The sequence below is a fragment of the Dicentrarchus labrax genome, unplaced genomic scaffold (genome assembly GCF_905237075.1).
Source record: "Dicentrarchus labrax unplaced genomic scaffold, dlabrax2021, whole genome shotgun sequence".
Classification (NCBI taxonomy): Eukaryota; Metazoa; Chordata; class Actinopteri; family Moronidae; genus Dicentrarchus; species Dicentrarchus labrax.
In genome coordinates this window covers 22,387,665-22,415,640 of record NW_026136719.1, presented here as the reverse complement: position 1 = coordinate 22,415,640, position 27,976 = coordinate 22,387,665, and the positions used below count along the sequence as shown (strand labels likewise).

At 39.1% G+C, this 27,976-nt stretch overlaps 1 protein-coding gene across 4 annotated transcripts; it reads right to left on the bottom strand.

Annotated features, from left to right (window-relative positions):
• Positions 1-17: 17 nt before the first annotated feature.
• Positions 18-27,976, bottom strand: lpin1a (lipin 1a). 4 transcript variants are annotated; one of them, XM_051379295.1, is made up of 24 exons: positions 27,548-27,976; positions 19,038-19,238; positions 18,641-18,736; positions 14,439-14,535; positions 14,128-14,347; positions 12,214-12,288; positions 11,893-11,985; positions 11,582-11,696; positions 10,657-10,894; positions 10,136-10,288; positions 9,957-10,050; positions 9,238-9,437; positions 8,933-9,026; positions 7,602-7,671; positions 6,550-6,636; positions 6,042-6,134; positions 5,828-5,892; positions 5,600-5,738; positions 4,931-5,079; positions 4,622-4,708; positions 4,264-4,416; positions 3,669-3,783; positions 3,392-3,495; positions 18-3,259 (listed from the first exon to the last, which is right to left on the bottom strand). In XM_051379295.1, exons 1-24 carry the CDS (start codon positions 27,623-27,625, stop codon positions 3,088-3,090), a joined length of 2,988 nt encoding a protein of 995 aa, XP_051235255.1. In that variant the 5' UTR covers positions 27,626-27,976; the 3' UTR covers positions 18-3,087. The 4 variants fall into 4 exon arrangements, with proteins under 4 accessions (XP_051235255.1, XP_051235256.1, XP_051235258.1 ...); XM_051379296.1 differs by having other exon boundaries at positions 11,582-11,693; positions 27,548-27,974; XM_051379298.1 differs by lacking the exon at positions 27,548-27,976 and adding an exon at positions 22,192-22,355.

Sequence of the window (27,976 nt, the reverse complement as noted above, 5' to 3'; positions counted from 1 at the left end):
AGAAAGTATGACACAAATAAGCAACCACCTTTGAGTTTATTGAAAAATGTGTCCATTGCACAGATTTATTCAAACTACATTGTTAACAATAGCTTGCACTGCACACTGCTCGGTAGGCTCCTGCTTAGCATAACATAATCTTTACACGGGACAACACACTGGATCGACATCCATGTCGAGACAGACAGACTGGATAGAGAGTTTTAATAGATCTTTCACAGAAAGAATTAGGTGATAATCATCAAAAAGATGATTTACTCTAAAAAATTGGGAAGAGCATTATGTACATTGAAAAAGACATGTCAGCTTTGCTTCCTTTGACTTCCATATTTAATAAATAAAATATTATAATAGATCTTTATGCTATAATTACCAGAAACTGTCACATAATCATATGAAAAGTGTTTTGATTATTAAGTGACACTGACCTCACATAGATCAGAGTGTGCTTTTGAACAGAATAATTATAATTTAAACCTCGTTGTTATAATAAATTATGTAAAAGCCTCAAACTGTCATAATAGACAGTTTTTAACTGTTTAATGTCTCTCTGTTATTTTAGGTACTTCCCTACGAACATCAGGTGGCAAGACAGTGACCATTACATCCATGTAAATGTGCATCTATCTTAACATTACAAAAGCATGCGTCTTTTCCTCTGACACAAATTACACTGGACTCACCAAAAGTCAACATCATGGTCAACATTAACAGTTTTAGATCAGATCAAGGGTTCATTCCTGATTAGTTTCCTTTAGGCAAAGTCAACCACAGTACAGCATGAAAGCACAAAGAGTATATAACAGTATAACATAGTCACACTCAGTCAGACTACAGTCAGATTTCATTTTCACAGTAATCTGCCATTTTGATTTTACTTTTGTTCAATATAGGATACATTAATATCAGGGTGCAAATATCCTTGTTAAATTCTAACAAAAATATGGGTAATTACTTTGAGATTTGTTTTTTCAGATCATTTAAAATCAAGATGATAGTAGAATTTCTTATTCTTTTTCTTCAAGAGATGTCATTCATTCAAAGCTGTTTTCAGCCATTCAATTTTGACTTAACATGAATAAAGGAGGTTTTATGTTGAAGAAGCAAGAATTACAAGTATTTTCAACCATATCGTAGTTTGCACTTCATGTAACTGGCGATCATGATGCCCATGATATAAAACAGAGGCACCGAATGAAACAAAATGATGTAGGATTAACAGCTGATGTTACATCCATCTATTAATCCATCTATTGGCTTTTCTAAAATACCTTCATGTTGATCTATTGCTTTAGTGGTCACATGGTGAAAACTGCCACCTGCAACAGGAGGCAGCTGGTTTAGAAAGACATTTGTAGTAAAGCATAAAATGACATAGTTCATTTGAATGAGCACCATTAGCAAAGTATTTCAGACAACATATCAGCCCTCAAATGTTAGCGGATTCTCAAAAAACAAAAGCCCTTCATTTTTTACAGTGGTTTCCCCCATTTTAAGTTATACATATGGTAAAAATAATCAGGCAGACAGGCATCCACTCACATAAATGAAGTACAGTAGATGTTAACAGATGAAAACATTTGATAAAAAATTTAAACGTACAAACAACGGAAAATAGGTGCGTTTGTAAAGAGAGATCATTACAGCATCTGAATATACTGCATTAATTCTCCACTATAGGACAGATAAGTGCTTTACACAAACGTATACTGATTTGTGCAGTAACATTACAACACAAAAAATACATAACTGTAGTCCTGTATAGGTGTGTACAGTCATTGCATTGATGAGCATCAGTCGTTAAAACACTCTGAGTGATTTACATCCTACATTCTAGCATATCACTGGTGTTAATGTATTAGGTATGTACGTATAAAAACAGACAGAAAGAACACAGACTGAAGTTATTTGCATTGTCCTGCATTTATCTTGAGTAATGTCAATGAACACTAGTTAGAAAATGTGCCAGAGCCACATCTTTCACAGTAAAACGGTCAGAAGACCACACACATTTAAATGGACCTGCAAAGGAGTTTGGCACAGAAGAGGACTGGATACACTACCTGTGCTGTTTTTGCATGTTCTGAATGATTTTACAATAATGTACTATAATGTGGTGTTTCTGGAGCAAAGTGCTGTGTCTACTGCACTTGAGGTCAGAAAAGAATACTACCACATACCTGGACCAGGTAAAACTTTAACCAAGTCAGTCTCTACTTATTAATTGATGAATATACTGCATGTGATGGGTAAAAAAGACAGTATTCTCTCCTAAATAAGATTTTAAAAAATCAGTGATGCACAAACAGGCTGTTTTGAAAAGCTGAATTGTATAATTTATATTTAATTGTCAAATGTGGAAGCCAGTTGTGTTAGGTAGTCTGGAAGGGCTGCTTGCATATAATCCAGCAGAATTTCACTTTCATTTTTCATTTTCATTTTTTTTAATCTAATTTAACACGATGAGTGCTTATGTTTTAGTAGCCATACGGGTGCAAAATAATTATTTTCCCGTGTGTGTGGCAGCCTTTCTATCCACTGGTGTAAATGAAGAGTGGTGTGGTATGAAGGAGAGACTGGTAACCAGTCAAAGGAATCTCTTAAGGAGCTAAAAAATATGCAGTGATGGATATTATACTTATATCCTGCAGTGCTGTGCGTTGGATATGGAATTACAAGTTTTACTTATGTGTATGTATGTGTGTGTGTGTGTGTGTGTGTGTGTGTGTGTGTGGAGTCAGTGCACTTGCAAAGGTGTGATATGAGAGAATTGAGCACTCCTCAGGCAGTTGTTGAAATGCATTTCCCCCCTTTTTTTCTCAAATCAATTCATTTGTTGTATTTTTAAACTTATTTGAAATCAACTCAAAGGTCTGCTTGTGTTCTGCTGAATGATGGGGATATTGAAAACACATTCATCTAATTTTAATCAGTAGTCGCTGTTACTTATCTTAAGAAACATGTTGGTGCCATGATTGTTGGCTACACAATGAATCACAACACCACTGACCGCAATGTGGTGCCTGACTGCGGTGTGTTGAAGAGCTGGAACACAGTGTCTTCAGTGCTGGATCTGATGGGGGTTTCTTAGCTTGTCTCAAGTGTCTGTGCGTCTCCTTCTTCCTGGTTGGTGCCATCAGGAATTTGTTCACTCCAGTAGTTGCACTGGCCAAAGGTGTCAGTGCAGGGGAGGTCTGCTCCCTCATCTCGAACTAGGACTGGAAAGACGTGGTCAACCACCTCGCACAGACGCCCAAAGCTGAGAGGGAGACACACATTTACAGACTTCAACTGTGCAAAACTAGAATTCAGACAGTCAGATATATGTGTACACGGATACAGAGTCAGATTAAATGGATGGAAATTATGTGAAACAGAGAATATAACTTACGAGGAGATATTGGTTTTGGCGTGCTCCTGTATCAGCTCCCCTTTGGGATTGACAGTGAAAATCCTGTTCAGAGGAACACCCACCTCCTTGTAGGAATACACATCCTGAAATCACACATAACATCAGTATCACCACCAAAAACAAGAGGTACCAACACTTTAAAAGAACACAATTCCTTGTGAAATAAAACGGCAAGACCCCAACAATTCCCCAACTAAATAATGCAGTCCTCTTGTTACAGAGAAAATACATGCTTGTTCGTGTGCAGTAGTCTCACCGTAGCTCTGTTGCCAAAAGCAGCGTAGAAAGGTTCTGTGTTTGGGTAGAAAAGATGCTTGATGTCTGAGAGACACTCGATCTTAAACTTCTCTGGTTTCTTCTCAATCACCTCCCTACACAACACGACATAACATCCAACACATGTTACTGGGAATTATGTTTTTATCCTTTTTTTGTAGCTTATCCATGATGCATATCTGTCCACATGCAATTGGGCTTTGAAAGAGATTTATTAGCTAAGAGATGCAAAAGAATGAGGGCAATGAAAGCATGAAAATCTCAACATTTACAATATTTGCATATGACAACAGAAATACGCCATAGGCTATGCCATTTCTATCAGTGTGTCATGTGTATAAAAGGCAAAGAAATGCCTCATCTTTGACTAATGGGTGTCTGTGAGCCTCTTTACATGCTATTGCAATAACAATATAAATAAATTATGTCATTGCTGTGTTGCTGCTCTTGATAAAAATGATCATTAACAAAATAAAATAACTATTATTCACTACTAATCCATATTTAAATATAAATATGAATATGAATTCTGATTACTTAATGTAGCTTGTTTGTACATGTGGCATGTGTCTGACCTGTGCAAAGCAGAAAAAAGGCTGCTGGGGCTCAGCAGCACTGGGCCCACTGGCAGCATGGTTCCCCTCTCATTGACCCAGTGCAAGTAGCCTCGAGTCATATCAGCCATGCCAATGGCCCTCGCCGAGCAGTACATGAATTTATATCCATTCCTGTGACAGAGAGCTTTTAATTAGTTGTACCCTATGGTTCAAATAAGAAATCATTAGAACGATGACCAGATATTACATATATATCAGTTAAAAGAAAATAAACAACGAGCCAAACAAAATAGAGAATAAAATAATAGAATAGAAATAGATTTTGCCAGATTTCCTTAGCTGTACAACTGTGTGCAAATTGTAAGGTAGCACTCACTGGCTGACTTTGTGGTAGAGCCGTGCAATACCCTGGTGGGTCCAGTCTTTACCCAGTGTGGGGAGGATGTGACCCAGGGTGTCTGACCTACAGCGTGACACAAGAGAGCAACATCACACAATCAATACTGATGCACCTAATTACAGCGGAGACAAATAGAGACATATATCCAACATTAAATCTGTGTAAAGCCTGACATCGACTGGTGAAAAGCTGAAACTGAACTTCCTTCTTTCACAGGCTCTTTTGTTGACGCACGTGAATTGGCTAATAACTGTGACAGCGGGACTATCTTTTCTATTCCTTTACCTGGTGATGGTTCCGTCTATGTCAGAGATGACAATCTTGTCATCCCAGCTCCAAAGATAGATTGTGCCATGACAGCGACAGGTGCCCTGATACTGAGTGGTCACACTGAACACTACATCATTAGGGCCCTCCTTCAGCTGCAGGCTAGCCTGTAAAGACAAACAAACAAACACACACACACACACACACACACACACACACACACACACACACACACACACCACAAAAGGGGGCGCAGACACACACAGATTGAAATAAGGAAGATTATGCTAAGGATGCTATAATCTGCTGCATCACATACATCACACGTCAGGTGGCGACAATAAAAAAACACATCATCCTGGTTCATTGTCAAAATGCAAGAATAATATCCTTCACTTGAAGATACATACACAGTGTTGCCAATTTTCATCTTTCATTCCAGTATTTTTGCGGCGATAGAGAATTTAATTCGTAAATGTTTTCATTCTTGGTGTCCATTTAAAGATTTATACCCTGTGACAATGTATCCATGTTTGTTTTGTAAGGAGAGACATTCCTTTGCCCACATTCCTGCTTTATCATAGTGAACCATGTGTGCAACATGTGCTAAGTCACTACGGAGCTTTAAAGCTGTTTGCATGTTTTATTCCCCTTAATGTCAGTAAATCCAACTGTTGGAATACGTACCAGCTGCTCTGAGGTAAGCCGAAGAGTCTTCTTATAACAGACGTTGCCAGAACTCATGAGGAGCTCTGACTGGCAGGATCCTGATGCCTGATTGGACGATCTGTGGTCTTCATCACTAGAGGATGACTCATCCTTCATCCTAAAAAGTCATAAGTATAAGATGAAACTATGGAAACTAATAAGAATGTGTTTGAGGGAAAAATATGGTGATTTGAAGTCTGAGGTCACCTGTTCACTGAGGGCATAGTGAGTGAACTCTCTCCTTGGTCTCCTCCTGCCTCTGTCACTGATTCCTGAAGTGCACAAAGGTCAAAGGTTGATGGTAAGGAACAAATATGGCTGCCAACCTTCTATCATTTCCCCCTCTGACAATCTTTATTGTAAAGTATATGAAGGATATGGACAAATTATACAAATTATATCAGTGTATCTGCATACTTACTGATTTGGAGTCACTGTTTCTGCTCCTCCATGAGAACCACCAGCGTCCTCCTTTCTTTGGCATCTTCTCTTTCATGATGTTCTCCACTGAGGCCTGGAGACAACCATGCACATACAACTCAAAAATGATTGAAAATGTAACTCAAAACTGACAGAAACAACTCAAAAGAAAGTGAAAACACATGTATACCCATAAACAGATGAACAGAAAGCACAAAAAATTAACAATCCAAAATGCAAAGTAAAACATAACAAACAGCACATTTCAAACCACACTGAACTCCAAATAAATTACCAAAATAAAGACAGTTACAGGAGAAAATCAATGGCACACAAAGGATGCAAAGTAAAACCTGAAAGGAAGAGACTTCTGAAGGTTGTAACAAGACACGCCACAAGGGGAAAGAGAGCGACATGCAAGACAGTTAACAATGGTGGGAAATTATGGTATGCAGATAGACAAAGACATGCCCTGACCAACATCCAAGCAAAGCCAGGAAATATCATACAGGCTTGGAAGGGCTGGAGCCAAACAGACCAGGGAGGCAGTACGAGAAGAGGCCAAAAGCAGAAAACACATAACTCAAACACCAACACTTAGCACACACAAACATTGCATGGATGACGGGAGAAAGAAAATATGTAAATAAAAAGTAAAAAAATAAGGAGGGGGATAAAGACATGACATTATTAAAGTGTTAGGGAAATAGTTAGATTTAAAGCCATATTTCACTGTGGTATAAGATTGTCAGCTTTGATGATTCCCCATTTCAATTACTGGCATATCAGACTAAATAGTACCTGTGTATCATGTGTACTGTACAACAGTAACTGAAATGGTTAAATATTGGTAATGAGAGTCGGAAACAAATGTAAACGCACATAATTTGGTAACATTTGGTAGAATTTTAATGAAATAATGAGAGGACGTTGGCAGATGGCAACACTAAACCAAAGTGAAACATCAGATTAAGAAGAATTAATTGCAAAATGCTGGGAGTGCACAGGAGAAAGTGATGCAGGACGGTGCAGAACACTAAAAGACACCAAACTCCACCTGACAAATATAATAATAATCAAAGCATTCTATTCTGTATAACCTTACCCTGAGGTACAGGTATGTTGTAAGTAAGTAAGTAATTTATTTTAATCCCATGATTAACTTGGGTATTTAATTTATTTTTCTTCCTAATAACATTTCACAAAGAAATATAGTACCTTTTACTCTACTGCATTTATCATAGTTTACTTTGCAGATTCAGATTTTAAATTATGATGCATTTTATAGATTAGTATATAAAGTACTACAACATAAGAATGCTGCTTACACACAAATGAACCAGTAATGATAATCCAGTAATATAATATATAATAATATAAAATGAGAGGGTCCATTCTGTTACACAATGAGTACTTTTACTTTAGCTGATATACAACTGAAATAAATCTAAATACTTCTTCTACTACCGTTGCCATAAACTGATAGTATGAAACATACATTTAACAGGAAACAAGGAGACAAATTTGAGTATTTATTCGTGTATCACTGTGGTGGTCTTACCTGCGGCAGTGGTTTCTGATAGACTTGCATGGCCAACATGACAGGAGCTGCTGTGTTCCAGTTGTAGTACCTACAACAGATGACAGAGAGCGCTCTTAGCACTTCTTTACACCTCAGACTTCTATCTGCAAGAGACAGCTGGCACATTTGATTCTTACTTTCTAGCCGAGAGTTAGATGAGAAGATCAATACCACAATCAGAGGCATCAATCTTCTCATCTAGCTTTAGGCAAGAGAAACAGGTTGAAGCATTTTTGCCAAAATGTCACTATTCCATTTGATTGTTTCTTACTGCAGCACTATTTCACCCTCCCCTTACAAGGACAAAAGCAGAAACTACAGTGGCTGTAAAAAAAAGCAAACAGCTCTTTCGCTAGCAAGGACCACACCATTAACAAGTTTGGTTTAACTGATTAATTAACAGAATGAAAAATGTTGTATTATGCTTGATAGTGACTGTCTTGTATGCTGTTGCATTGTGGGGAAACTTTGGTTGGGAATCCGCCATAGCACCCGGGCATGAGGGACCCCCTAGGACCCCTTGGAGAGTAGGAATGAGAGTAAGATATAATGAATAGAAAGGGGTGGGGGAGGGGCGTAGAATACAAGAGCAAAAGGGGAGGAGAGGGGTTAGTAGGGTATGTATGGGAATATGATTGAGCTGTGGTCCCGCTCCTGAAACTCCACTAACAGCTTCAAATCTAGACCTTAGTGTTTGGTTTGTTTGTTCTGGACAACTGTAGAAACATGGTGGTTAAACATTGCTGTGTGTCCATGGAAGGCAAACTGCGATGTCTAGATATAAAAGACACATTCTGTCAATAGATCCTCAAAAATGTTAACAATGGAGCTTCAACTTATTGTTGCCAAAGACATAAATATGCTTTTCATAAACACAGATCAGCCTATAAAATTATGACCACCTGGGCACACTGGTGGTCATAATGTAATGCAGCCGCATACACAACAAACTGTGATCCACTGTGTGTTCTGACACCTTTCTATCAGAACAAGCATTAACTGTTTCAGCAACTGTTTGAGCTAGAGTAGCTCGTCTGTTGGATCGGACCACACAGACCAGCATTCGCTCCTCACGTGCAATCAAAAAATCCTCATGCTGCCCTCTAACACATCAACTTGGGGACACAATGTTCACTGGCTGCCTATATCCCACCCACTGACAGGTACCATGATAAAGAGATAAACAGTGTTATTCACTTCACCCATCAGTGGTCATAATGTTATGGCTGATCGGTGTATTTTGTCATAGTTTCTAATTATTTATCACAATTTGGTATTAAATAGTAATAGTATAGTAAATCAGTACATACTTGTTTCCTATTTTGACCACCAGGTTAGGGTCATCAATTATTGAAGGGTTTTCAGAGAACTGCTGGTAGGAAATTGCCCTCTCCTGGAACTGCTCTGTGTCATAAAACATACACATGGTACATACAGAGGCAAGAACACACACAGATTGACAGACGTTTAAAAAAAAAAATTCTAAGAGTAAAATTGTCAATCTATAACAGAAGGAGACATTAGACAAGCTTTTTTTTAAAGTAAAAATTAAACAGCAATGTAAGCTTATTTTTTAGGCATCTGTTATTGCCTCCTTGTACATTCCTTAACCTACCTCTTGTGATCTCCGTATTGTCAGTGAGTCCTCCACACAAAGAGATGGCGACATGAGGCAGGTCCGCTATTTGGTCAGACAAACTGTCTACGCCGCTGTCCATCCCACTGCTGCCCACTGACTGTGGGGACTGGTTAGCGCTCCGTACTCCCATCATCATCATCTCTGAGTCTCCCCTCATGGAGCTACCGCCTCCATCACTGAGGGTAGAGAGAAACATATACACTCTCATACATCTCTGAAAAATACTGTTGTGATGGTGTGGGTCAATTTGATGATGTTATGGTCAAATAAACACAAGCCTCAAGTGCCCTAAAGTGTCTACACAGTGGTATAAAATGTAAAAAAAATTTTTTAAAAAGGCAGCAATGTTAATTTGCACATCAGCCAGTATAATTATTTACCTGTAATACTCAGTTACTGCAAAAAATAAATTATAAATAGTCAAAAAGTTATTTAATAACTAATTAGTTTTCAGAGAGTTTTCTCATCTCTTTTGAATCCTGCTGAGGACTTCCATGGTGGCCACCAGAGGGGGAACTACACCATATGACAGCCCTTTATACATTGTGTGTGTGTGTGTGTGTGTGTGTGTGTGTGTGTGTGTGTGTGTGTGTGTGTGTGTGTGTGTGTGTGTGTGTGTGTAAATGGGGTGGATTATGTTTTGTACTGGTATGAAGGCATGCACATACATGTTCACTCTATGTTTGTTACTGAACCTTTTAGGAAAGTAGAGAGCAGCTACTTCAGGCTCCAGCTCTGTAATGTCATCCAGGTATATGCCATCAGATCCCAGGTGTTGGCTTCTCTTTTCTAACAAGAGACAATATCACACATGATCAGACATAATAGATTTTACTGAAACATTTAGACATTGTATTTTGATGGAGCACTGTACCTTTCTTCTTGGAGGGCGAATCAGTTCTTCTGATGGGACTTCCTCTATTCCCGCCTTCATCAAGATGATCAGGGAGAACCCTGGGAGACACTGAGCAGGCTGTTAAACCCTCCATCTCTGCACATGATAACCCGACACTTTCCACCTCTCTCCCTAAGGAGAAAATAGCACGTAAACAAACTCATGGGTCCCAGGATGTACTGACACACAAGGTTAACTTCAGAATTTCCTGCTAGGATTCTACATCACACTTGAATCGTGGTGTGGATGCCTGTTGTTTGTTTACAACCTGCAAACAACTTCCACTGTGGTTCAGAGGGCATTATCCTTAAATAATGAGTTGATAAAGCAGACACTTATAATGAACAGTATGTGTCTAAATATAATGAGTGGCCGTATTTCTTGAAAGTTGGAAATGTTTTAGTCAAATATGTTAAATATAAATGAAGATAAATTAACAACAATACAATTCACTATGTCATTATGCACATTAAAAGCAATATTGTCCTCCATATATCTACCTTCATCTCCTCCAACCCTGTCCTCAGTCTTAGTGCTTAGTCTGACCCTGGCTCCATTTTTGCCTTCCTCTGTGTCCTTTTCCCCACTGTGAGCATCAGTCTCCCCTGGCTGGGGAACATAAAGAGTGAGGGAGGGGGGTCCAGTGTCACTGATGGCTCTGAAGTGAGTGCTGGCAGACATCGGGATGGAGACTGCTATGGCAGAGTCCTGCTTCTGGTGGGAAGTCAGGAAGGATGGCTGCGAGAGAGAGAGAAACAGAGATCAAACCTTTAATCTTTTTTTGGACTCAAGTATGTTTCTACCCTTCCTTGCCTTATGTCTGTTTAATTCTCCATTTTGAGAAATACTTTTATTTGCTTTCTTTAGATGGGATGGTTGATACCACTGTCAAATATGGCAAATATGTGGCTAGAACCAGCTGCCTGTTAGCTTAGCTAAGCATATAGACTGGAAACAGAGGGAAGCAGACAGCCTGGCTATGTCCAAAGATTATATAATCCACCTACCCTCCAAAGCTCACTGATAAAAACCATCTAATTTGTTAAATCTGTCCAGAAATCACGGCTCAAAAATTACGTTTAAGGTTATATACTATTATATAGACTATTTCCTGGTCAAGAACAGTAACTTCCTGGAGTATCTGCTTCTTACCTGGCATCAGAGGTGTTGGTTGGGGGATTTTGTTACTGTTGGGTACCGTTTCCAGAATTCATTCAAAGCTAAACTAACCTACTGCTAGCTTCATATTCAAAATACATGTGGTATCAATCTTCTCTTCTAATTCTCACCAAGAAAGAAGAACTGATGCTTTCAATGTAGTGACATTTTTACAATACATGTAGCAACATGTAAAGTGTAATAACATGTGCAGTGTGTGTGTGTGTGTGTGTGTGTGTGTGTGTGTGTGTGTGTTTGTGTAGATACCTGGGCAGCCTGTGGCAGCTCCCCCCAGGTCCACAACATCTCTGGGTTGTCTTTGTTCTGATTGGTTAGCTCTGAGTCGCTCTTCGGTGTTGATGGCCGTGAATCGTCAAGGCTGCTGGGAAAGTGACAGACAATCAGTTTGTGCTCTATATTTAAACAGATAAAGTACTTTTAACATACTTAATAAACTTCAAAATACTAGAATGAAATACAATATTTGTATTTCTGTTTCCTGCAAACTGTGTGCTTTTCCTTCATCAGTGCAGTATTTCATTTCCAGCATTCAGAAAGGGTTGAATTGAAGGTGATACCTAACAGCGGAAGAGAAGTGAGAGATCTGCTGAGGACAGGAGATGGACAGACCACAGGGGGGAGGGATAGAGAGAGTCTCCTTAAACACATTGCTACAGCAAGATAAAAAAAGACAGAAAAAGACAGACAAAAACAGAAAAACAGAGAAAAACAGAAAAAGGAGACAAAAATAGGGAAAGAGGGAGAGACAATGAATCATGATTATTATCTACTCGTTGTGAGCATACAAAAGATGCTTAGAACAACATGAACAGGACAAAAGAACTAAATAGAGATAACTAGAAACTTGAATAAAAATGAAGATAGGTTCATAAAAGTACCTCTGTGAACGGGTCCAATCAGTGCCGGGGCGTGTGCGAGTGTTGGCTGCAGACCCCTGATCACCATACACAGGTCTGATCACAAACACACATATAGAGGGAGAAGTCAGTCGTATACACATACATTATTTCACAACGTATGCACACACCTTCAATAAAATATCTATAAAAAATTGTGTTTAGTGATTTGTTTATGCTCATAAAAATGGCCTGAAACTCATCAAAACACCAATAATAGTCTAACATCCTTACTTTGAACTTTTGCAGCCTGTTTGACTGTAACCACAAACCAGCCTAAAACTTGCATATCAACTACAGTATTAAGTGTGACATGAGGCAGACACACATTCTTTTGTGTCTTTATGGGTTTCAGGAATTTTCCCGCCATGCTGTGTGCCAAACTTCGTAAAAACAAGCTTGGAACCCCTGCAGTAAGGATGCACTGAGAGCCATTATTTCAAAGAGACAGAGAACACTGTGGGAACAGGACAAATCCCTGGAGCACGTCCCAATAACAGCAGAGCTGGTTTCAAAGGGTTTCAAACACACATACGTAAACACAAACATGCACACACATGCAGGCTCTTACATGCTCATCTCACTTAATTGTTCCTAAGCATTTAATTTGAACCACTGACATGGTTTTACTGAAGCAGCGTCTTCCTAGTAATGGCTTACTACACAAACACACAATTGTCTGCCAAAGTAATACAATTTTGGTTATTTCACATGAAATGCCTAGATTTATATTTTTTCCTCTGGGTTCAGTAGGAGAAAGCTGATGTCAAGTATTTTGCACAAATTGGGATTTAGCAGCCGTTGAATCAGAATCTGATGAAAGTTGGTGGCTTGTTGGTAACTGTCAATCAAATCTGAACACCCACACAGTCCTGGTGAAGTAGGTTGGCTGAGATTTTGAGGATGAAACTATTAATAAATAATACCAACAGATGTTTTCTTTTTAATCTTTTTTTAAATGGTACAGAGAAATAATTACGATTTAAAGGCAAGTTTTAAGAGACACAGACATTTGATTCATATGATCAATCAAAAGTACAAATACTACCAAGACTACGAGTCTACAGCCATGCTAGTGGCTCTCTGAGGCTGTAGCCTACTTTGGCACAGGATGGCTTTGGACTAAATGATAAATTCAGCTCACTAACAATAATAAAGACAATGCAAACATACTATTATATAGCAGGTATATTGTTTCACCATTTCAGCATGTTAGCATACGATTTTTTGGTAATTAACAAAAAGACATGGCAATCCCAACAAATAGTTGTTGAGACACTTCAGCCTGTGAAGTAGAAAGTAAAGTAGACCAGTGTGGTTGACATGCCATCCATGGAGCCACCCTGCTAGTGCAGCTAAAATTGACATATTCCAGTTGGAGCATTAACAGAATGTCCTGAGCGGGAAAGAAAAAACGTTGCATGGCTTTTTTGTATTCTTTTCTTCTGATTCATTTGGTGCAAATGCACGAGCCCTTTTGTAGACAGCCGGAACCACAACTTACACAGTCATGCATAAAAAACACATACACACATACAGAGTGTCTCAATGCTTAACACAATTAGAGGAGTTATTGGCAGTAATTAATCTGTTCACAAACAACATTGTGACTGCTAATGAGGGTTGTTTACCACTGCAACAGAACAGACTGACTGGCATTTAATAATCTCTCTCTCTCTAACTCTCGCTCTTTCTCTCTCGCTCTCTCTCTCTCTCTCTCTCTCTCACACACACACACACTCTCTCTCTCTCTCTCTCTCTCTCTCTCTGTCTCTCTCTCTATCTCGAGCGGCTCAGAAACACTGGAAATACTAAGTTATCACTAGAAGAATGTTCAAATTGAAACACACACACACACACACCATGTGAAAACATTTATCATGTACACACACACACCTGCTGCCGTCACCCTCTCTCTCCTCATCTGAACTCAAGTCAATAGTAAACATGTCCTCGTCCTCCGAGAACTCTTCCCCGCTCTCCTCTCTCCTCCCTCCTCCTCCTCCTGCCTCTGGCCGTGCCTTCCTCCTTCTTTTCCTCCTCTTCTTGGTCATCCCGCCATCACTTTGCTGCGGTCCCAGGCTTTGGACGGGAACTGAGCTACAGGGGATGGTGTCTATGTGATGAGAGAGAGTAGCATGAAAGCTGTTCAAAAGCACACGCTCATTTTCACAAATTCCAAAATGTCTTTTTTTAACAGGGCCTACCATGGTGACGAGAGCTCCCCCTGCCCAGCTGGGACTCCATTAACTCCGCACCCGTTGATATGATCGGTGATGTTGCAAGGTGGGACGGAACAATTTCCTGTCAACAGAGGACATGATCATATGAGCTCACTGATATAATCAACTTCCTACTGAAATGAACAGTATTCGATGTAAACTAAATTAAAAATGTGGGAAAGTGAATGCAAAGATAAAGTGACATAAGAGTCTGCAGCCATGCTCTGTCAAGCGGTGCTTTGAGCTAAATGCTAATGTTAGCAGGGCAACATACTTATAATGACAATTTAACATATGTTTATCAGGCATAATGTTTACCATGTTTACTATCTTTGTTTAGCATCTTAGCATGTTCACATTTGCTAATTAGCTCTAAACACAAAGTACAACTGAGGCTGATGGGAATGTCGTTAGTTTAGCAGGTGTTTGATCATAAATTGGACAAATTCAAATTTAGATCTGATGATGGGGCTGAAAAGTTAAAGAATCACCAAAGTGATTACAATTCATCCAGACACAAATCTGTGTACGACATGAGACATTTCACCTTAAACCATAAATGAGAATGTGCTGATGCCAACAGATATTTCCATCAGAGCCACTGGCTTGGTTAAAATAAGGATATGCATATAGCCTGCTGTATGTGTTATATCCATCAACAGAATATACAGGTTATACCACAGAAACACAGTAGTGTGGAGTCCAACTGAGTGTTGCTGATTGGTGAGACAGATATGCTGTTTTTCTCCATGTGGACCTACATAATCTGATGGGAAACTGGGTTTGAGCTCAGATTAGCAAAATCACACAGATTTGCTTATAACAGTCTCACTACAATGACTATGCCAGAAAGAGAATTAGAGACACACCCAGACCGAGAGAGAAAGAGAGAGAGAGAAAGATAAAGAGATGATCTGAACAGATTCACACGTGCTTTGCAGTGCACGTGTCATACCAAAGTCCAACCCAGCCCAATTCATTTTGATGGGAGAGGAAAAGGGACAGTGGTCAGGATGTTCACTGCCAGGCTCCTTCTGCTCAGAGCTGGCTGGAAACATCCATCCCAAAACCACTTTTAAATTATTTAAATGTGTCTGGATGTTTCATTCTCAGTCTATTAACATAACTGTTTATATCAAAGCTAGACATGTTATTTCTGTGAATAAGAATTTCTGAAAAAATAAAAATAAAAGTGACATATCAATTCTGTTTTCAGGTGGATTATCTTTTCAGACAAACCCACACAGCCCAGCAACAATACAGCATTTGTTTATAGGCCTACACTGCAAATAGTGTATGATGGAATAACTGAGATAATTCGATTTCGCACAGCATTTTGAATTCCTTGGATTAGTCACACCGAAATTAAAGTTGGTTATACAGCACAATTGATGAGCTACACATTAAGTCACACTTAATTTTTTTGTTTTCACCTGTAAGGCACTTTAACATGACCAGTGTAACAACGTGAATTAGGCCATGTGTTTTGCAATGTTCTAGCCTGAAGATTAATTTCTGCTGCCACGTTTGGTTAATTTTTTTTATATGTGAGATCTATTTGCAAATACACAAGCCCCAACAAATCCTCAAATGTAACTTTACACCCTCGGGAACAGTGGGTGAGAGAGTAAAGAGGGGGGTTGGCTGGGAGCGACATAGTAGACTGGGCTCGATGCCAAATAGTTCCGTAAAAATGTTGTTGATCTTTTTCCATTCAGATCGGAGAGATGATAAATTAGACCATTACTGAAAGACAGAACAAAGACACTGCACACAAATCATTTGAAACTGAAATAATCCTCAAGCGGCCTTATCCAACAGTACGTATTCTGTGTGTGTTTATCTGTCTGGACTTACTGCATACTTCTCTTTACTACTGTACAGTATACAATGCATGTGATGTCTGCCTATCTGTGCTCCTGTGTGTCTTGTTAGTCCTGCTCCTCTTTCACTATCTATCTCCTCATCAGTTTGGACAGTGCACGGATCAGTGACAGCCAGTTTCTGAGTGCAGTCTGTGTGCACCCAACTGCACATGAAGGTGAATTTGGCAGAGCTATAAATAGCCCTCTGGTGGTTTTCCACTCTGCGGAGTTATGTCAAGGAGAGGATTTGACAAAAAGTCCCAAACACTATGTTAGACATGGTCAAAGAAAAATTGCAAGTAATTCTCAGTGTTCGAATTTGAAAAAGCTTCTAAGGTATTATTTGTTTTCCTATCCATTAAGGGCTGAGGCATTACAATATTTTTGTAGGACCCACTCTGAAGAGCACCTATGGCACCTACTGATGGACTGACTAAGTTGGAGAAAGGCTCCCAATCTTTAACTGAGACACTAAGTAATGAAAGGAGAATTAAACCAAAGTAATCCTTCAGATCAGGAATTAGAGCTTCACAGATTTATGACATATTGCTTTTAATTCCTGACTGGGAAACGCTGCCAAGAGTGCTTCCCCTCAACCAACCCACCACTGACCACCCCCAACTTCCCATGAACCCTTGCCTATCACTTTACAGATGTGGGTGTCAAAACACAAGGAAATGTTCCCAGGTCAGATTATTTTCTGCTACATTTACATTTGTGTTGCACATTCTTCCTAGAACATGATGATAGTGTGGATACATGAAAAGCAGTTCAGCTGGCTCTTTAGTTTTGAACAGTTCCATAAAATGAGTAAAACAATACAGAGAAAAACAGTGGCCAAAGGATATTTGTCAAGTGGTCTTTTTCGTAATCTTAACCAACACACAATTCACATTAAAAATCCCAAGAAAAACATTTATTCCATGACATCTGTTTCACTCCCTGACGACGGCTTGATCCAAAATGCGCCAGAGTTTGATTTAAGGTTTGACATGATCATACCATTACAATGAAGTAATTTTAATTCAAGAGTTTTCTTGTTATTCTAATGACTACATGTATCCCTATCCAAAGAGCGCCTCAATCAAACTCAATTAGAGTCCAGGAAAAAGTCCTGTTTACATTGTCAGTGACATTGTCACATTGTCACAGGACTCCAGAATGAAGCCCTGGGATGAGTGATACCAGCTTGACACATTACTTGAGTTCAATATGACGTTGTGTCTACACTGCAACTTTGTAATACATATTAATATGCTCCTTCTGTCCTTTCTGCTCTGCAGTTTTCTGGGTGCACATCTAGCACATACAGTAACTCATGTGGAGGATGTTTTATTCAAAGTGTCTCACGGTGCCATAAGGGCATACATTTGTACTTTGTGAATCCCTATTTAGGACTGAGCCCTGAACTTTGGTGCTGATACGAGCAGCGTAAAAGTCACATGCACATGACTATCTGTTGATGTATGATGTCAGTCCTGATGGTTTATTTCCAGGAAACTTCAGGTCATGCTGGCCAACAGGATGCCACAAGGGGACAGAAGCTTTTGTTCCTTCTTGTTGTTCAGCTTATATTTCAGCTAATATGCTACAGACTGTATCTGCTTTTCAGACCAGCAGATTGTTTTCCACTCAAAATAGATGGATGTCTTTGTCCATGTGTCATGTGGCTGGTAAGGTCATCCATCATTCTGTCAGTATCCATGTTTACATATTCATATTCTTGTGTTTCTTTCTGTTTTGAGGTAGAATAGAGTCTGTATAATAAATAAGGCCTATTTGGCAGCTTTACAGGGGGTATTTTCAAACTAACAACTGCCTTTGACTGGAAAAAAAATCTGGTTGTGCAGAAAAACAGTTGGTTCTAGCACTGTATTTTGCTGTAATGTCATCTGGCAACACAGTGCATCGGGCAGTTAAGTACACGCAGAATACACTGCCTTCTGGCATCTTGGTGGAATAAAATATTAGTGCTGCCATGACTTAACTTTCTAGGGTTGTAAAATCCAGCCTCAAAGCAGTATAAACAGCTGTGTGGCGTATCTTTGACAAGCTTTCAAACTTGACTACTTCATATCTCCTCCGGGATGAGGAGACTAGACATCTGCCTGATGATTAAAATGACGACATGTTTGCAGAGCCATTAGTAGGTGGTGAAATCAGTCAGAACTATCACAATGCAAAAGGCCAGTCCAATTTAAGCCCTGCCTGTATTTTAGTTCTGACTGAACAATTTGACTTCTGTGTCAGTAAGTTATGTTCCGTCCTATATTTGTGTGTGTTTACTGACTCAGGTTAACGACTCTGTTGATCATTACTCACCAGTGTGTTCTCAGTCTCTTTGACAAAGAATGCCTCTCCATTCTCTCCCAGCTTCATGTGCAAACTCACTGGCTCTCCATTAATCTCTATGTCCACCTATACAACACAAAAAAGAGTCATGTTTTAAACCTCATTAGCATTAATAAAACAACCTTGATATGTGGTTTTGTGTCGACATATTCATAAACTTTTAGTTTCATCTATCTCACCCAACCAATAACAACTACTGTAAGCCTCTTCTTGTATTTTTCTTTTATTTTTGTGTGTGATCTGTCACCTTTAAACTGCAAACTATTATCGGAATATAAGTGTCAGTGACAGCCTCTAAGCTCTCAAATAGCATGTTCACAAAATGACATACTGTGCATACAAATGAAAAAGCAGCCAATAATCTTACCACTTTCTCACGGGACCGCAGCACACCCATCTTGCCGAAGCGGACGTGGAAGGGGGAGCACTGCAGGGAGCCATCAGGCTGCTGCACCACGATGACATCTATACATCCAGACAGTGTTGCAGGGTTGAGTCCCCTGTACAGCTCCTTGACCTGCACAAACACCTGGCCCGCCAACTGACCCACATAGTTCATGGTCTGTAACTGGAGACAGAAAGGGAAGGAAAGAGAAAGGGTGAGTTTTTGTTGATTTCTCTCCCTGCAAAGATGTCTCTTATTCTTCTCTTCATTTGTAAACATATGCAGAGCATCACACTCTGGCAGGATGAATGAACTTTAATGGACTTATTGGCTGTCTGGGATCGAACTCTTGACAGAGATCTTTTGTGTAACCAAGGCCATCCTGCCACATTAAAATACATTATTGATCCACTGAGGTCCAATTACTGCCTACACAGGCCATGCAGTGAAACCATGAATAATGAGAATTTGTGGTATGTGGATGTGAAAATATTCTGCTTTCTGTTGTCTATTGAAAACAAAAATCAGAATAGAAAAACTCAAAAGTGCCTTTTCCTCTCTGTAATGCAAATACACTCCATCAGGGGCAAGAGTAATCATGTGGTGCTGTGCCAGTCTCTCTGATCCACAGCCTCTAATGCTCTCTGTCTTGAATGCCAAACATGGCCCCAGAAAGAGACACAAAAAGGGAAATGCATTCACTGGGCTGCGAGACGGGTGGTTGTTGATGGGGGGGGCAGAAAGAGAAAAGAGTATTCAACATCCAGGAGAAATCAATGGTATTGTTTAAAATACTTCTTAATAGATAAGTTGATATTTCATGCTTTCATACAAATACTTAAATGCAGGAAGACTATGAGACTGCTTCTGGTTAATGTTGTAAGTTAGACTATGTTGGACTTCACAGCCATGCTGCCTTATTCTTGGGTGGAACTGCAGGTACGACGTGACATGGTAAATAGATATTTTTATAGAGGACATTGCAAAATGTCTGAAGCATTTTTCCATCTGTTGCAACAGAATTAATTATGTATTTCTAAAATAAATGTATTTAAAATAAAGAAAGAAACAAGGTGACGGAGGACTCTTGAGAAATGGATGATGTTAGTTAATGTTAAGAGGAAACTGGGGAGAGATAAATAAAAACAAAATGAGTATGGTGAAGAGAGAGCTTTAGTCTGCGACACATTTTTCATTGCAAAAAGTTAAATGAATGAATGAATGCACACACACACACATAAACACATAAACACATGCACACATATGTGAGATCATTGTCTCTATAACAAACTCTTCCTTAAAAATCTCCACTTGCCACCTGCTTGTGCTGACTCAGATACTGGCATCCTCTCTCTCTCTGTCTCCACACACACACACACACACACACACACACACACACACACACACACACATACCCACACACACATTGTTACAGCGTGCCTACGGAACAGATGGCTCAATATTTTGGCAGACAATGTAAGAACATTCTAATGACATGGATGATTTGTTAACACCCATCAATTACTGTGAATCACAGACTGTGGCTCTTCTGCTCTAATGACCAAACATTATTCTGTTGTATATCAGGCCCATGTGAGACGATCACCACAGTCTTGTTATAACCTGCCCAATACAGCTATAAAAACTACAACTCTGTTATTAAACCAATGGATACAATGTGTACAGACTGAGCCTTGTGGTACCCCAGCTGCTTAATTCACATCAAATTAAATAAAATCCACTTCCATTATTTAGGAGTGGCAACACACCTTAAAATCTGGGCAAATAAAAGCAAAACTACCTGCATGGGTAGTGAGTGAAAATATGTTTTGTTTGTCATTAAGGGTGAATTGACCCTTTATGTAATCTGTTGGTGTGACTTATTGCTCAATAAACTGGGAGTGGGACTGTTTGACAGTGATTACACAATCATTTGACCCCTTTGTCTCCCTTGTGCCTTTATTTTCTGTTTCTCACAAAACACTCACATGGACATGCGCTCATTCATGGACATGCCACAGACCTGATATCACTGTCAACATAAACCACGTGCAAACAGTTCGGACCATTCATACATACACACACACACACACACACACACACACACACACACACACACACACACATACACATAGATGCACGAACACACACACACAGGCACAGACACACCAAGTTCACTCTTCCAGGAAATCTCCGTTTAACAGCCAATCACAATGCGTCCCCATTATGTAACAGCCAATCACGAGACAGTTCAGAGGGTCATTCAGTGTCATTCAATGCAACTGCTGTATTATTTTACTAAACAAAACATTAAAGGAACCTTTCTCTGAATAACTCATTTTATTTCAGATTCTGGTTAATAGTCTGTAACCTCAAACCCCACAGAGGGTTCTTTGTTCAAAGTTAAAGCTAATATAAAACTTCACTCTCACTCCTGCCAGCCACAAGACAGTGACATGACAGTGAAAATACCCAATTTAAACATAGAGAGGCAGACAGAGGTGACAGAGAGGCTGAGGGATTTGCAGACAGATGATGATGTGAAGGATTATCCAATTAAATCAATTTAAAGTGACTGGAGCAGCAGTCTGACACTCCAGGATTACTGACTGTTACAACTCACCAAGGACATACTGAGATCACTGTATTTCTATATGGTATATGATGTTTAGAATATAATTTGATATCATATGATATATATATATATATATATATATATATATATATATATATATATATAGAAATCATATAATGATATGACCTTACTCTATAAATAGGAAATCTATAAATAAATGGAATTTTTGTTGCATGAAAACATTGGTGTTGAATAACAAACGAGACAGAATGAAACATCAACATGAGCTCGATCATTTGATCGTAGTATCATGAGTGGCCTGCGAGGCGACATGTAAACATCTGCACACGGGGTGAGGCGGGTGAGGCTCCGCAGTGTGCACCGCAGCTCTCCCTTCATTCAAACAGCCGCACATTATAAAACGCACAACAAACAAACAAGCGTGAATGCAGTCGTTCAGCCTCATAAGCCACTGAGTAAATACTGAATTAATAGGCAGATAGGATATTTAATATTCCCCTAACAGAAGCTTACTGTAGCACAGTCAGACCAGCAACTCACATTATTTATTGATGTCGTTCTTCGTTCTGGGATCTTTCCGCCATCCAAATCTTCCACCGAGCGCTCAGTGTGTACAGTTTCACTCCACTACGTCCTCAAATGACATTGCCGGAACGATTTCCTAGCGTCTGATCTCAGATCTTGGGCTCGAGGCTGTCTCGCTATTTAAACCGCAGTTAAAATATTCCTCCCCCTCCTCCGCCGGACTGCAGATGAACAGCGACCCGATTGGCTGAGCCGCCGCTGACGTCACGCAATGTTTACTGAAACTTTCCCTCTTAAAGTCAGTTTTATTTATGGTTTTTGTCTAAGCGTGATTTTATCCTGTTTCTGTATTGTTTTCTGTTACTTCAACTGATGTTAAGCTAACAGGCCGCTGTGATCCACTATAAAGGATTTATAAGTTGTAATTAATGGCTTTATTGTTGGTTAATGGTTAATAAACACTACCTTTTGGTTTGCCATGTTATTTTCATCCAGACACTTGATTTGTTGTTCAAGCTTTAATGAATCAGAAAGATCCCTCCCATGGACTGTTTGACCTATGACCTTCTGGAAAAGAGCTGCAGGGCATCTGGACTCAAATTTAGGCTATTTACTAACAATGTATTAAAGTTTACAACTGCAGACTTGGACTAATATGAATCCCTTATTTATGATTTAAAATGCTTTGAAATTTTAACATTTCCAATTTTAAACTGTGAGCAGAATAGTAAAGAACACATCCAGCAAATAGTAGCAGTGTTCATAAGACAAATTAACAATCTTGCCCATGTAGAACACAGCATATGTTTGTGCATACATTTCTCCCTGTGTGTAACTGAGAGAGGAGCAACAGTAAACACGATCTTGTTCTTATTCTGAAGAAATACAGTATGTTGAGCAGAGGAGACAAGAATAGCAGTGACATTCAGAACTCAAAGGCATCTGTAGTTGTGCAATGTACTGACTGTGTCTCAGTTTTCAAAATGTACATCTACCCACAAGCCCTGACACATCGAGGCCAGAGCAAGATATTGTTGGCATGTTCATTATCCTTATTTTGCTTTGATTCCCAAATGGTGGACTTCACTTTAGTAAATTAAGAATGTAATGCTTATATGGTTTTTAACTAAACATAGCTTACCGTAAAACGTCTAATAATAGCCTGGGCGTTTTCTGCTTAAATCACTGAACTCTCCCTGGCCGGTAAATCTGAATGAAATATACTTTAATGCTCATAGTTTCTGTAAAATGAACCAAACAACTGAATTGTGGAGAATTGAATTGATCTAACGACGTGTAGCATCCACATTGACAAAAGTTTAAACATTTATATTTGTGTAGGCGATCTAAGCAGCTTAAAACTTGCTCAAGAGATTTTATACATCCAGATCATTTCTATAAAATCCAGACCAGGCCTTTAATTGAGACCTGTCTTTATTTGTTAAAACGTGTAGCCACACCAGGCTTGTTAAGAGACCTGCATCTATTTGGGACCTAGCTATGGGAGCTAATTGGAAGTTTTATGGGATATCTCTCTCTCCTTAGAACTTCTTCGACACTCGTATATTTGTATCTCTGTATACATTTCTCTTTTAAATAGATGATGGCGTTTTTGGGACCTCCAGTCCTTTTTAAGATCAACAATCATAATGCTATAAAATGATATAAAATGTTAAGTTAAGTATGATGTGAAATATTTTCAGAATATTGCACTTTCTTGTGGTATTTGAGTGGCCCTCCTATGAGATTACAATACTAGCAGTTACCCCAAGCCAATTTGAGTTTGAGACCCGTGAGCTATGCTAACTAGCTGCTGGCTTCAGCTTTAGCTTGAAATGACTATCAATCTTAACCTTTGGCAAGAATTAAAGCTCTAAAGAATTAAAACTTTTAAACGACTCCTTTAAGAAGGAAATATCAAAGGTTAAAACAACAGACATGTCATTCGACACATTCTGACATCTAATGATAGCAAGTAATAAAACTTGCAATGTAAGTATTTAGCATGCCACGTGTAATGTCCACACATCCAAACATTCCTATTATAAAAAAAACATGTGCTGCGTATTAAGGTACCAGTTTGCAACATGTAGAGCACTCCTGACACATGTACACATTTATATAGAAGACTGCAGACTAACAGAGATACAAGCACAGTGACAGTAAACAATACAATATCATGACAATGTGTCTGTGTGAGAAAGATACAGACACAGACAGACAAGTTGGCCAAACAGAGTGCAGCCGAGTATGATGGTGACACGGTTGAATCAGATTAATCAGAGCAAAATGACTAATGGCATCAGTTTTATGCTGGCAACAGACAAACACTTTCAGACAGGCTCAGATCTGCTCGAATGAACATGCAAATGTTGACACACAACACGCAGGGTTGCAAACCAGATTTCCTTCAGGATAACAATAAAGTTACAGTTCTAAACATTGCTGCTGCACAAACAAACACAAGTGATTTAGTTCCACTTGACAGAAAATTACATCAAACGATACCATTTTTAGTGTTTTTCTTAACTGTTAATATACGTTCCTGACTCTGTAATCAGATTATAGTAAGGTTATATAAGGTGCTATTCTCTGACCTCAGATTTGAGTCTGGACACAGAGTTTTCACTTTAGAAAAACAAACACAAAAGTCTCCCCTGGCTGAGTCTCATGGCTTCTGTTGATGTTGCTCAATGATTCTAAGAAGAAGTCCCCCTGAGTTACACTCACATCCAACTATTCCCACCTCTGTGTGTTACTCTAGACCTTTTTTAGAGGGAGGGGTAGTAATACAACACAGACACACAGTAACTTTCTCAACATGTGAGCACTGAAAGGAGAAGTAAATGGAACATCTCTTGAGGAATGTGGGTTTTGAGAAACCCCAGTCACAACATGCAATACAGTTCATGACTCTCTGGATCAATTTCAGCTGTCAATCAATATATACACACATATTTGCAATGTATCACTGTTGAACATGTGATTATTCCCTTTGTCACGGTCACTGATGGACACACACAAAGATATCAGCGCCAGGCGGCCGGAGAAGGAACAAGGAAACACGTGTTGGGTTTTCTAAGAACTAGTTATTCATCAGAGAGCAAAGAGTGGCCAACTGGAGGGGGGGGGAGGGGAGAGGAAGGGGAGAGGCGAGAGACAGAGAAAATATAGAGGAGAGTAGGATAGGGAATGTGCAGAATGTTGAAGTTTGTGTGGATATGGATGAGTGACAGAGAGGAGGTTGTAGCTGTGACAGTGGAGAAAAACTGGTTCATTTACACAAATTATGTTTTACAGTAAACACACACTTGTAATGTAATATCTATATTCAAAGTTAATGGATTTATAAATGCATTAGCAAAATAATATTTTATATTCCATTATAATTATCTCTTTATTTTGTCCCCTGCTTCATTATTTTCATTTTATTTATTTTTTTAATATATCAATAACAAAATCCACCTACCAGCACATCTATCCAATTAAAACATTATATCTTAGTTCTACATTAACTTCTACCTTCTTCCTGGGCTAAATCTCATTACATTTTTAGTGCGTCACAATGGTAAAAGTGTAGTAATGAGACTGTAAACACTGACACATACAAGCCTTGACTTCTGGGTGATTTCAGGAATTTCATTAATTCATCATTCCAGTACGTGTGAGGCCATGTGCTTTGCTTGTTTATGTGGGTGGGCTCTTTGTATGCATGAACTAAGTGTTTATGTGTGCATGTATATATGTATGTGTCTGTTTAGGATATGTCTGTGTGTGTTCTGGCTGATATGCTCTCTATTGCCCTGCAGTGTTACCTCATGTTGGACACGTGAGAGGGGGACAGAGGAAGGAAGACGGTGGTTTGCTAGGACAGGGGTAGCCTGATCTCTCCCAGGAACTCTGTGAGGTCAAGAATGCATTCATTTCATCGCCACGGAGACGGGGTGTTATCGGGGGGATGGGCTGCACAAGCCAATCAGAAGACAGTTTGAGCCACACATTACAACTGAACTATACAACCCGCCCCCAATGTGGAGTCCTACCAGACATGCTCCAAGGCTTTAGAGAAATCTGTATAAGGACCACAAAGTCACAGCCCCCAGTACTGTTTTGACATGTCTGACATATGATGGAGCAAATATCTGCCTTACGATTAATTAATAAAAGAACACATTACCTACTTTTCACCTTTAGAGAGAAAAGCACATGCTGTTAGCGTGGCCACTGGAGAACAGATGAAATACATCATCTTATATAATGTGCAGTAGTTGCTACATTCCAAGGTTTATTAGCTTAATAAATGGTTTTCATTTTGTCTTCCGCACATAGACACTGTGTTATCTTTAGCAATATACAACAAGAAAGAAATTTCTTTAACGATTGAATTCAACAATCCACATAATTAGAGCATAAAATGCAAAAGTGTCTTCCTACAGACTCACATTGACTTATATTTAAAATCTGAGGTGTCATCAAACATATAACAATTTCAGATATTAATTGAAGGACATGAAGACCGTTTTACATATAGTTTAAGGTTTCACAAGGTTCATTAATGTTTGTATTTATTCTAAAAAGGTAGTAAAATGGACATGGGGAATATAAAGCAAGTAGACTTTCCCATCCAAACATCTTGAAATGAACTCATTAATTAACTTCAGTTAAAAATCAACTTCAGGCACATAATGTAAAGGAGGAAGAGGAAATGTGAAGCTCTCTGAGTCCAGAGAGGCCCCTGCATAATGGAACTATTATGTAATAGCTTCACTAGCTGTGGTGTAATATGCCTTTATAAGTAGCTATGTGGGCTTGAGGTCATGTGAGAAGATATGAGCTGTTGATCTAGCACATGGTTATACCACCCACAAACACAGTTGAAAGAGCAGAACCAGCATACACACTGAGAACTGGCTGTACAACAAAGGGACACAAACAAAGACACACATGTTCACACTTCTGTTTCTCACAGATACAAACACACACACACACAGAATGATAATGTTATTTGACCACAGTGTTTTTAAGGACACTGTTAAGGACAAGTGCTTAGAGACCTTTTATGACGCAATATAGGATAGTAATGCCTATAGCAAAATATGGATTGGTAGAGAGAATAGATATGAAAGATAGGAGTGTAATTGCTTTTAAATGATTGCTTTCCTTAATTGATGCAGTCTTTGTCTAAAGGTTTTCTTAAATATTAATTTAAACAATAAACCCTTGATATAATACTTCAGATATAATAATAATCTGAAGTACAAGACACAGCTCAGAACAATGGCAGTTTTAATAACACTGTTTTTATCTTTACCTATATTTCTCTGCTTAACTCATTTATACAAAACATACACTATGAATATAGTTTGGTTACCAAGGACCAGCTGTCATTGGGGTTGTCATCCTCACTGTAGCTGCTGAAGTCTCGCTCTTGCTCTTCCATGTGGGTCATGGCTCCGCGTCCATGTCCGCACAATTCACAATTCTGAGCTCCTTTACAGACTCTGCAGTCTGTGTTGTGGAGAGAATCAGCCAGGATATCTGAAGCAATCCATGTAAGAAGTCCAGGCAGATATCTTCTGAAAGAGTTGCAGAAGTCACGCTGGAGAGAGGAGCTGCTCTGGCCTGTGAGATGTTTGATGTTTCAAAAATCTGCGTATTGGTTGTTGACTCTTTCTTGGGTCAGTTCTCTCTCAAATATTTAGTGTCCAACAATACTTCTCAACAGATGCAAGAGTGCCGTTTGAACTCTGTTTGAAGATCCTATTTGACTAATTTTGATTAAATTTCTTCAAGATCATGC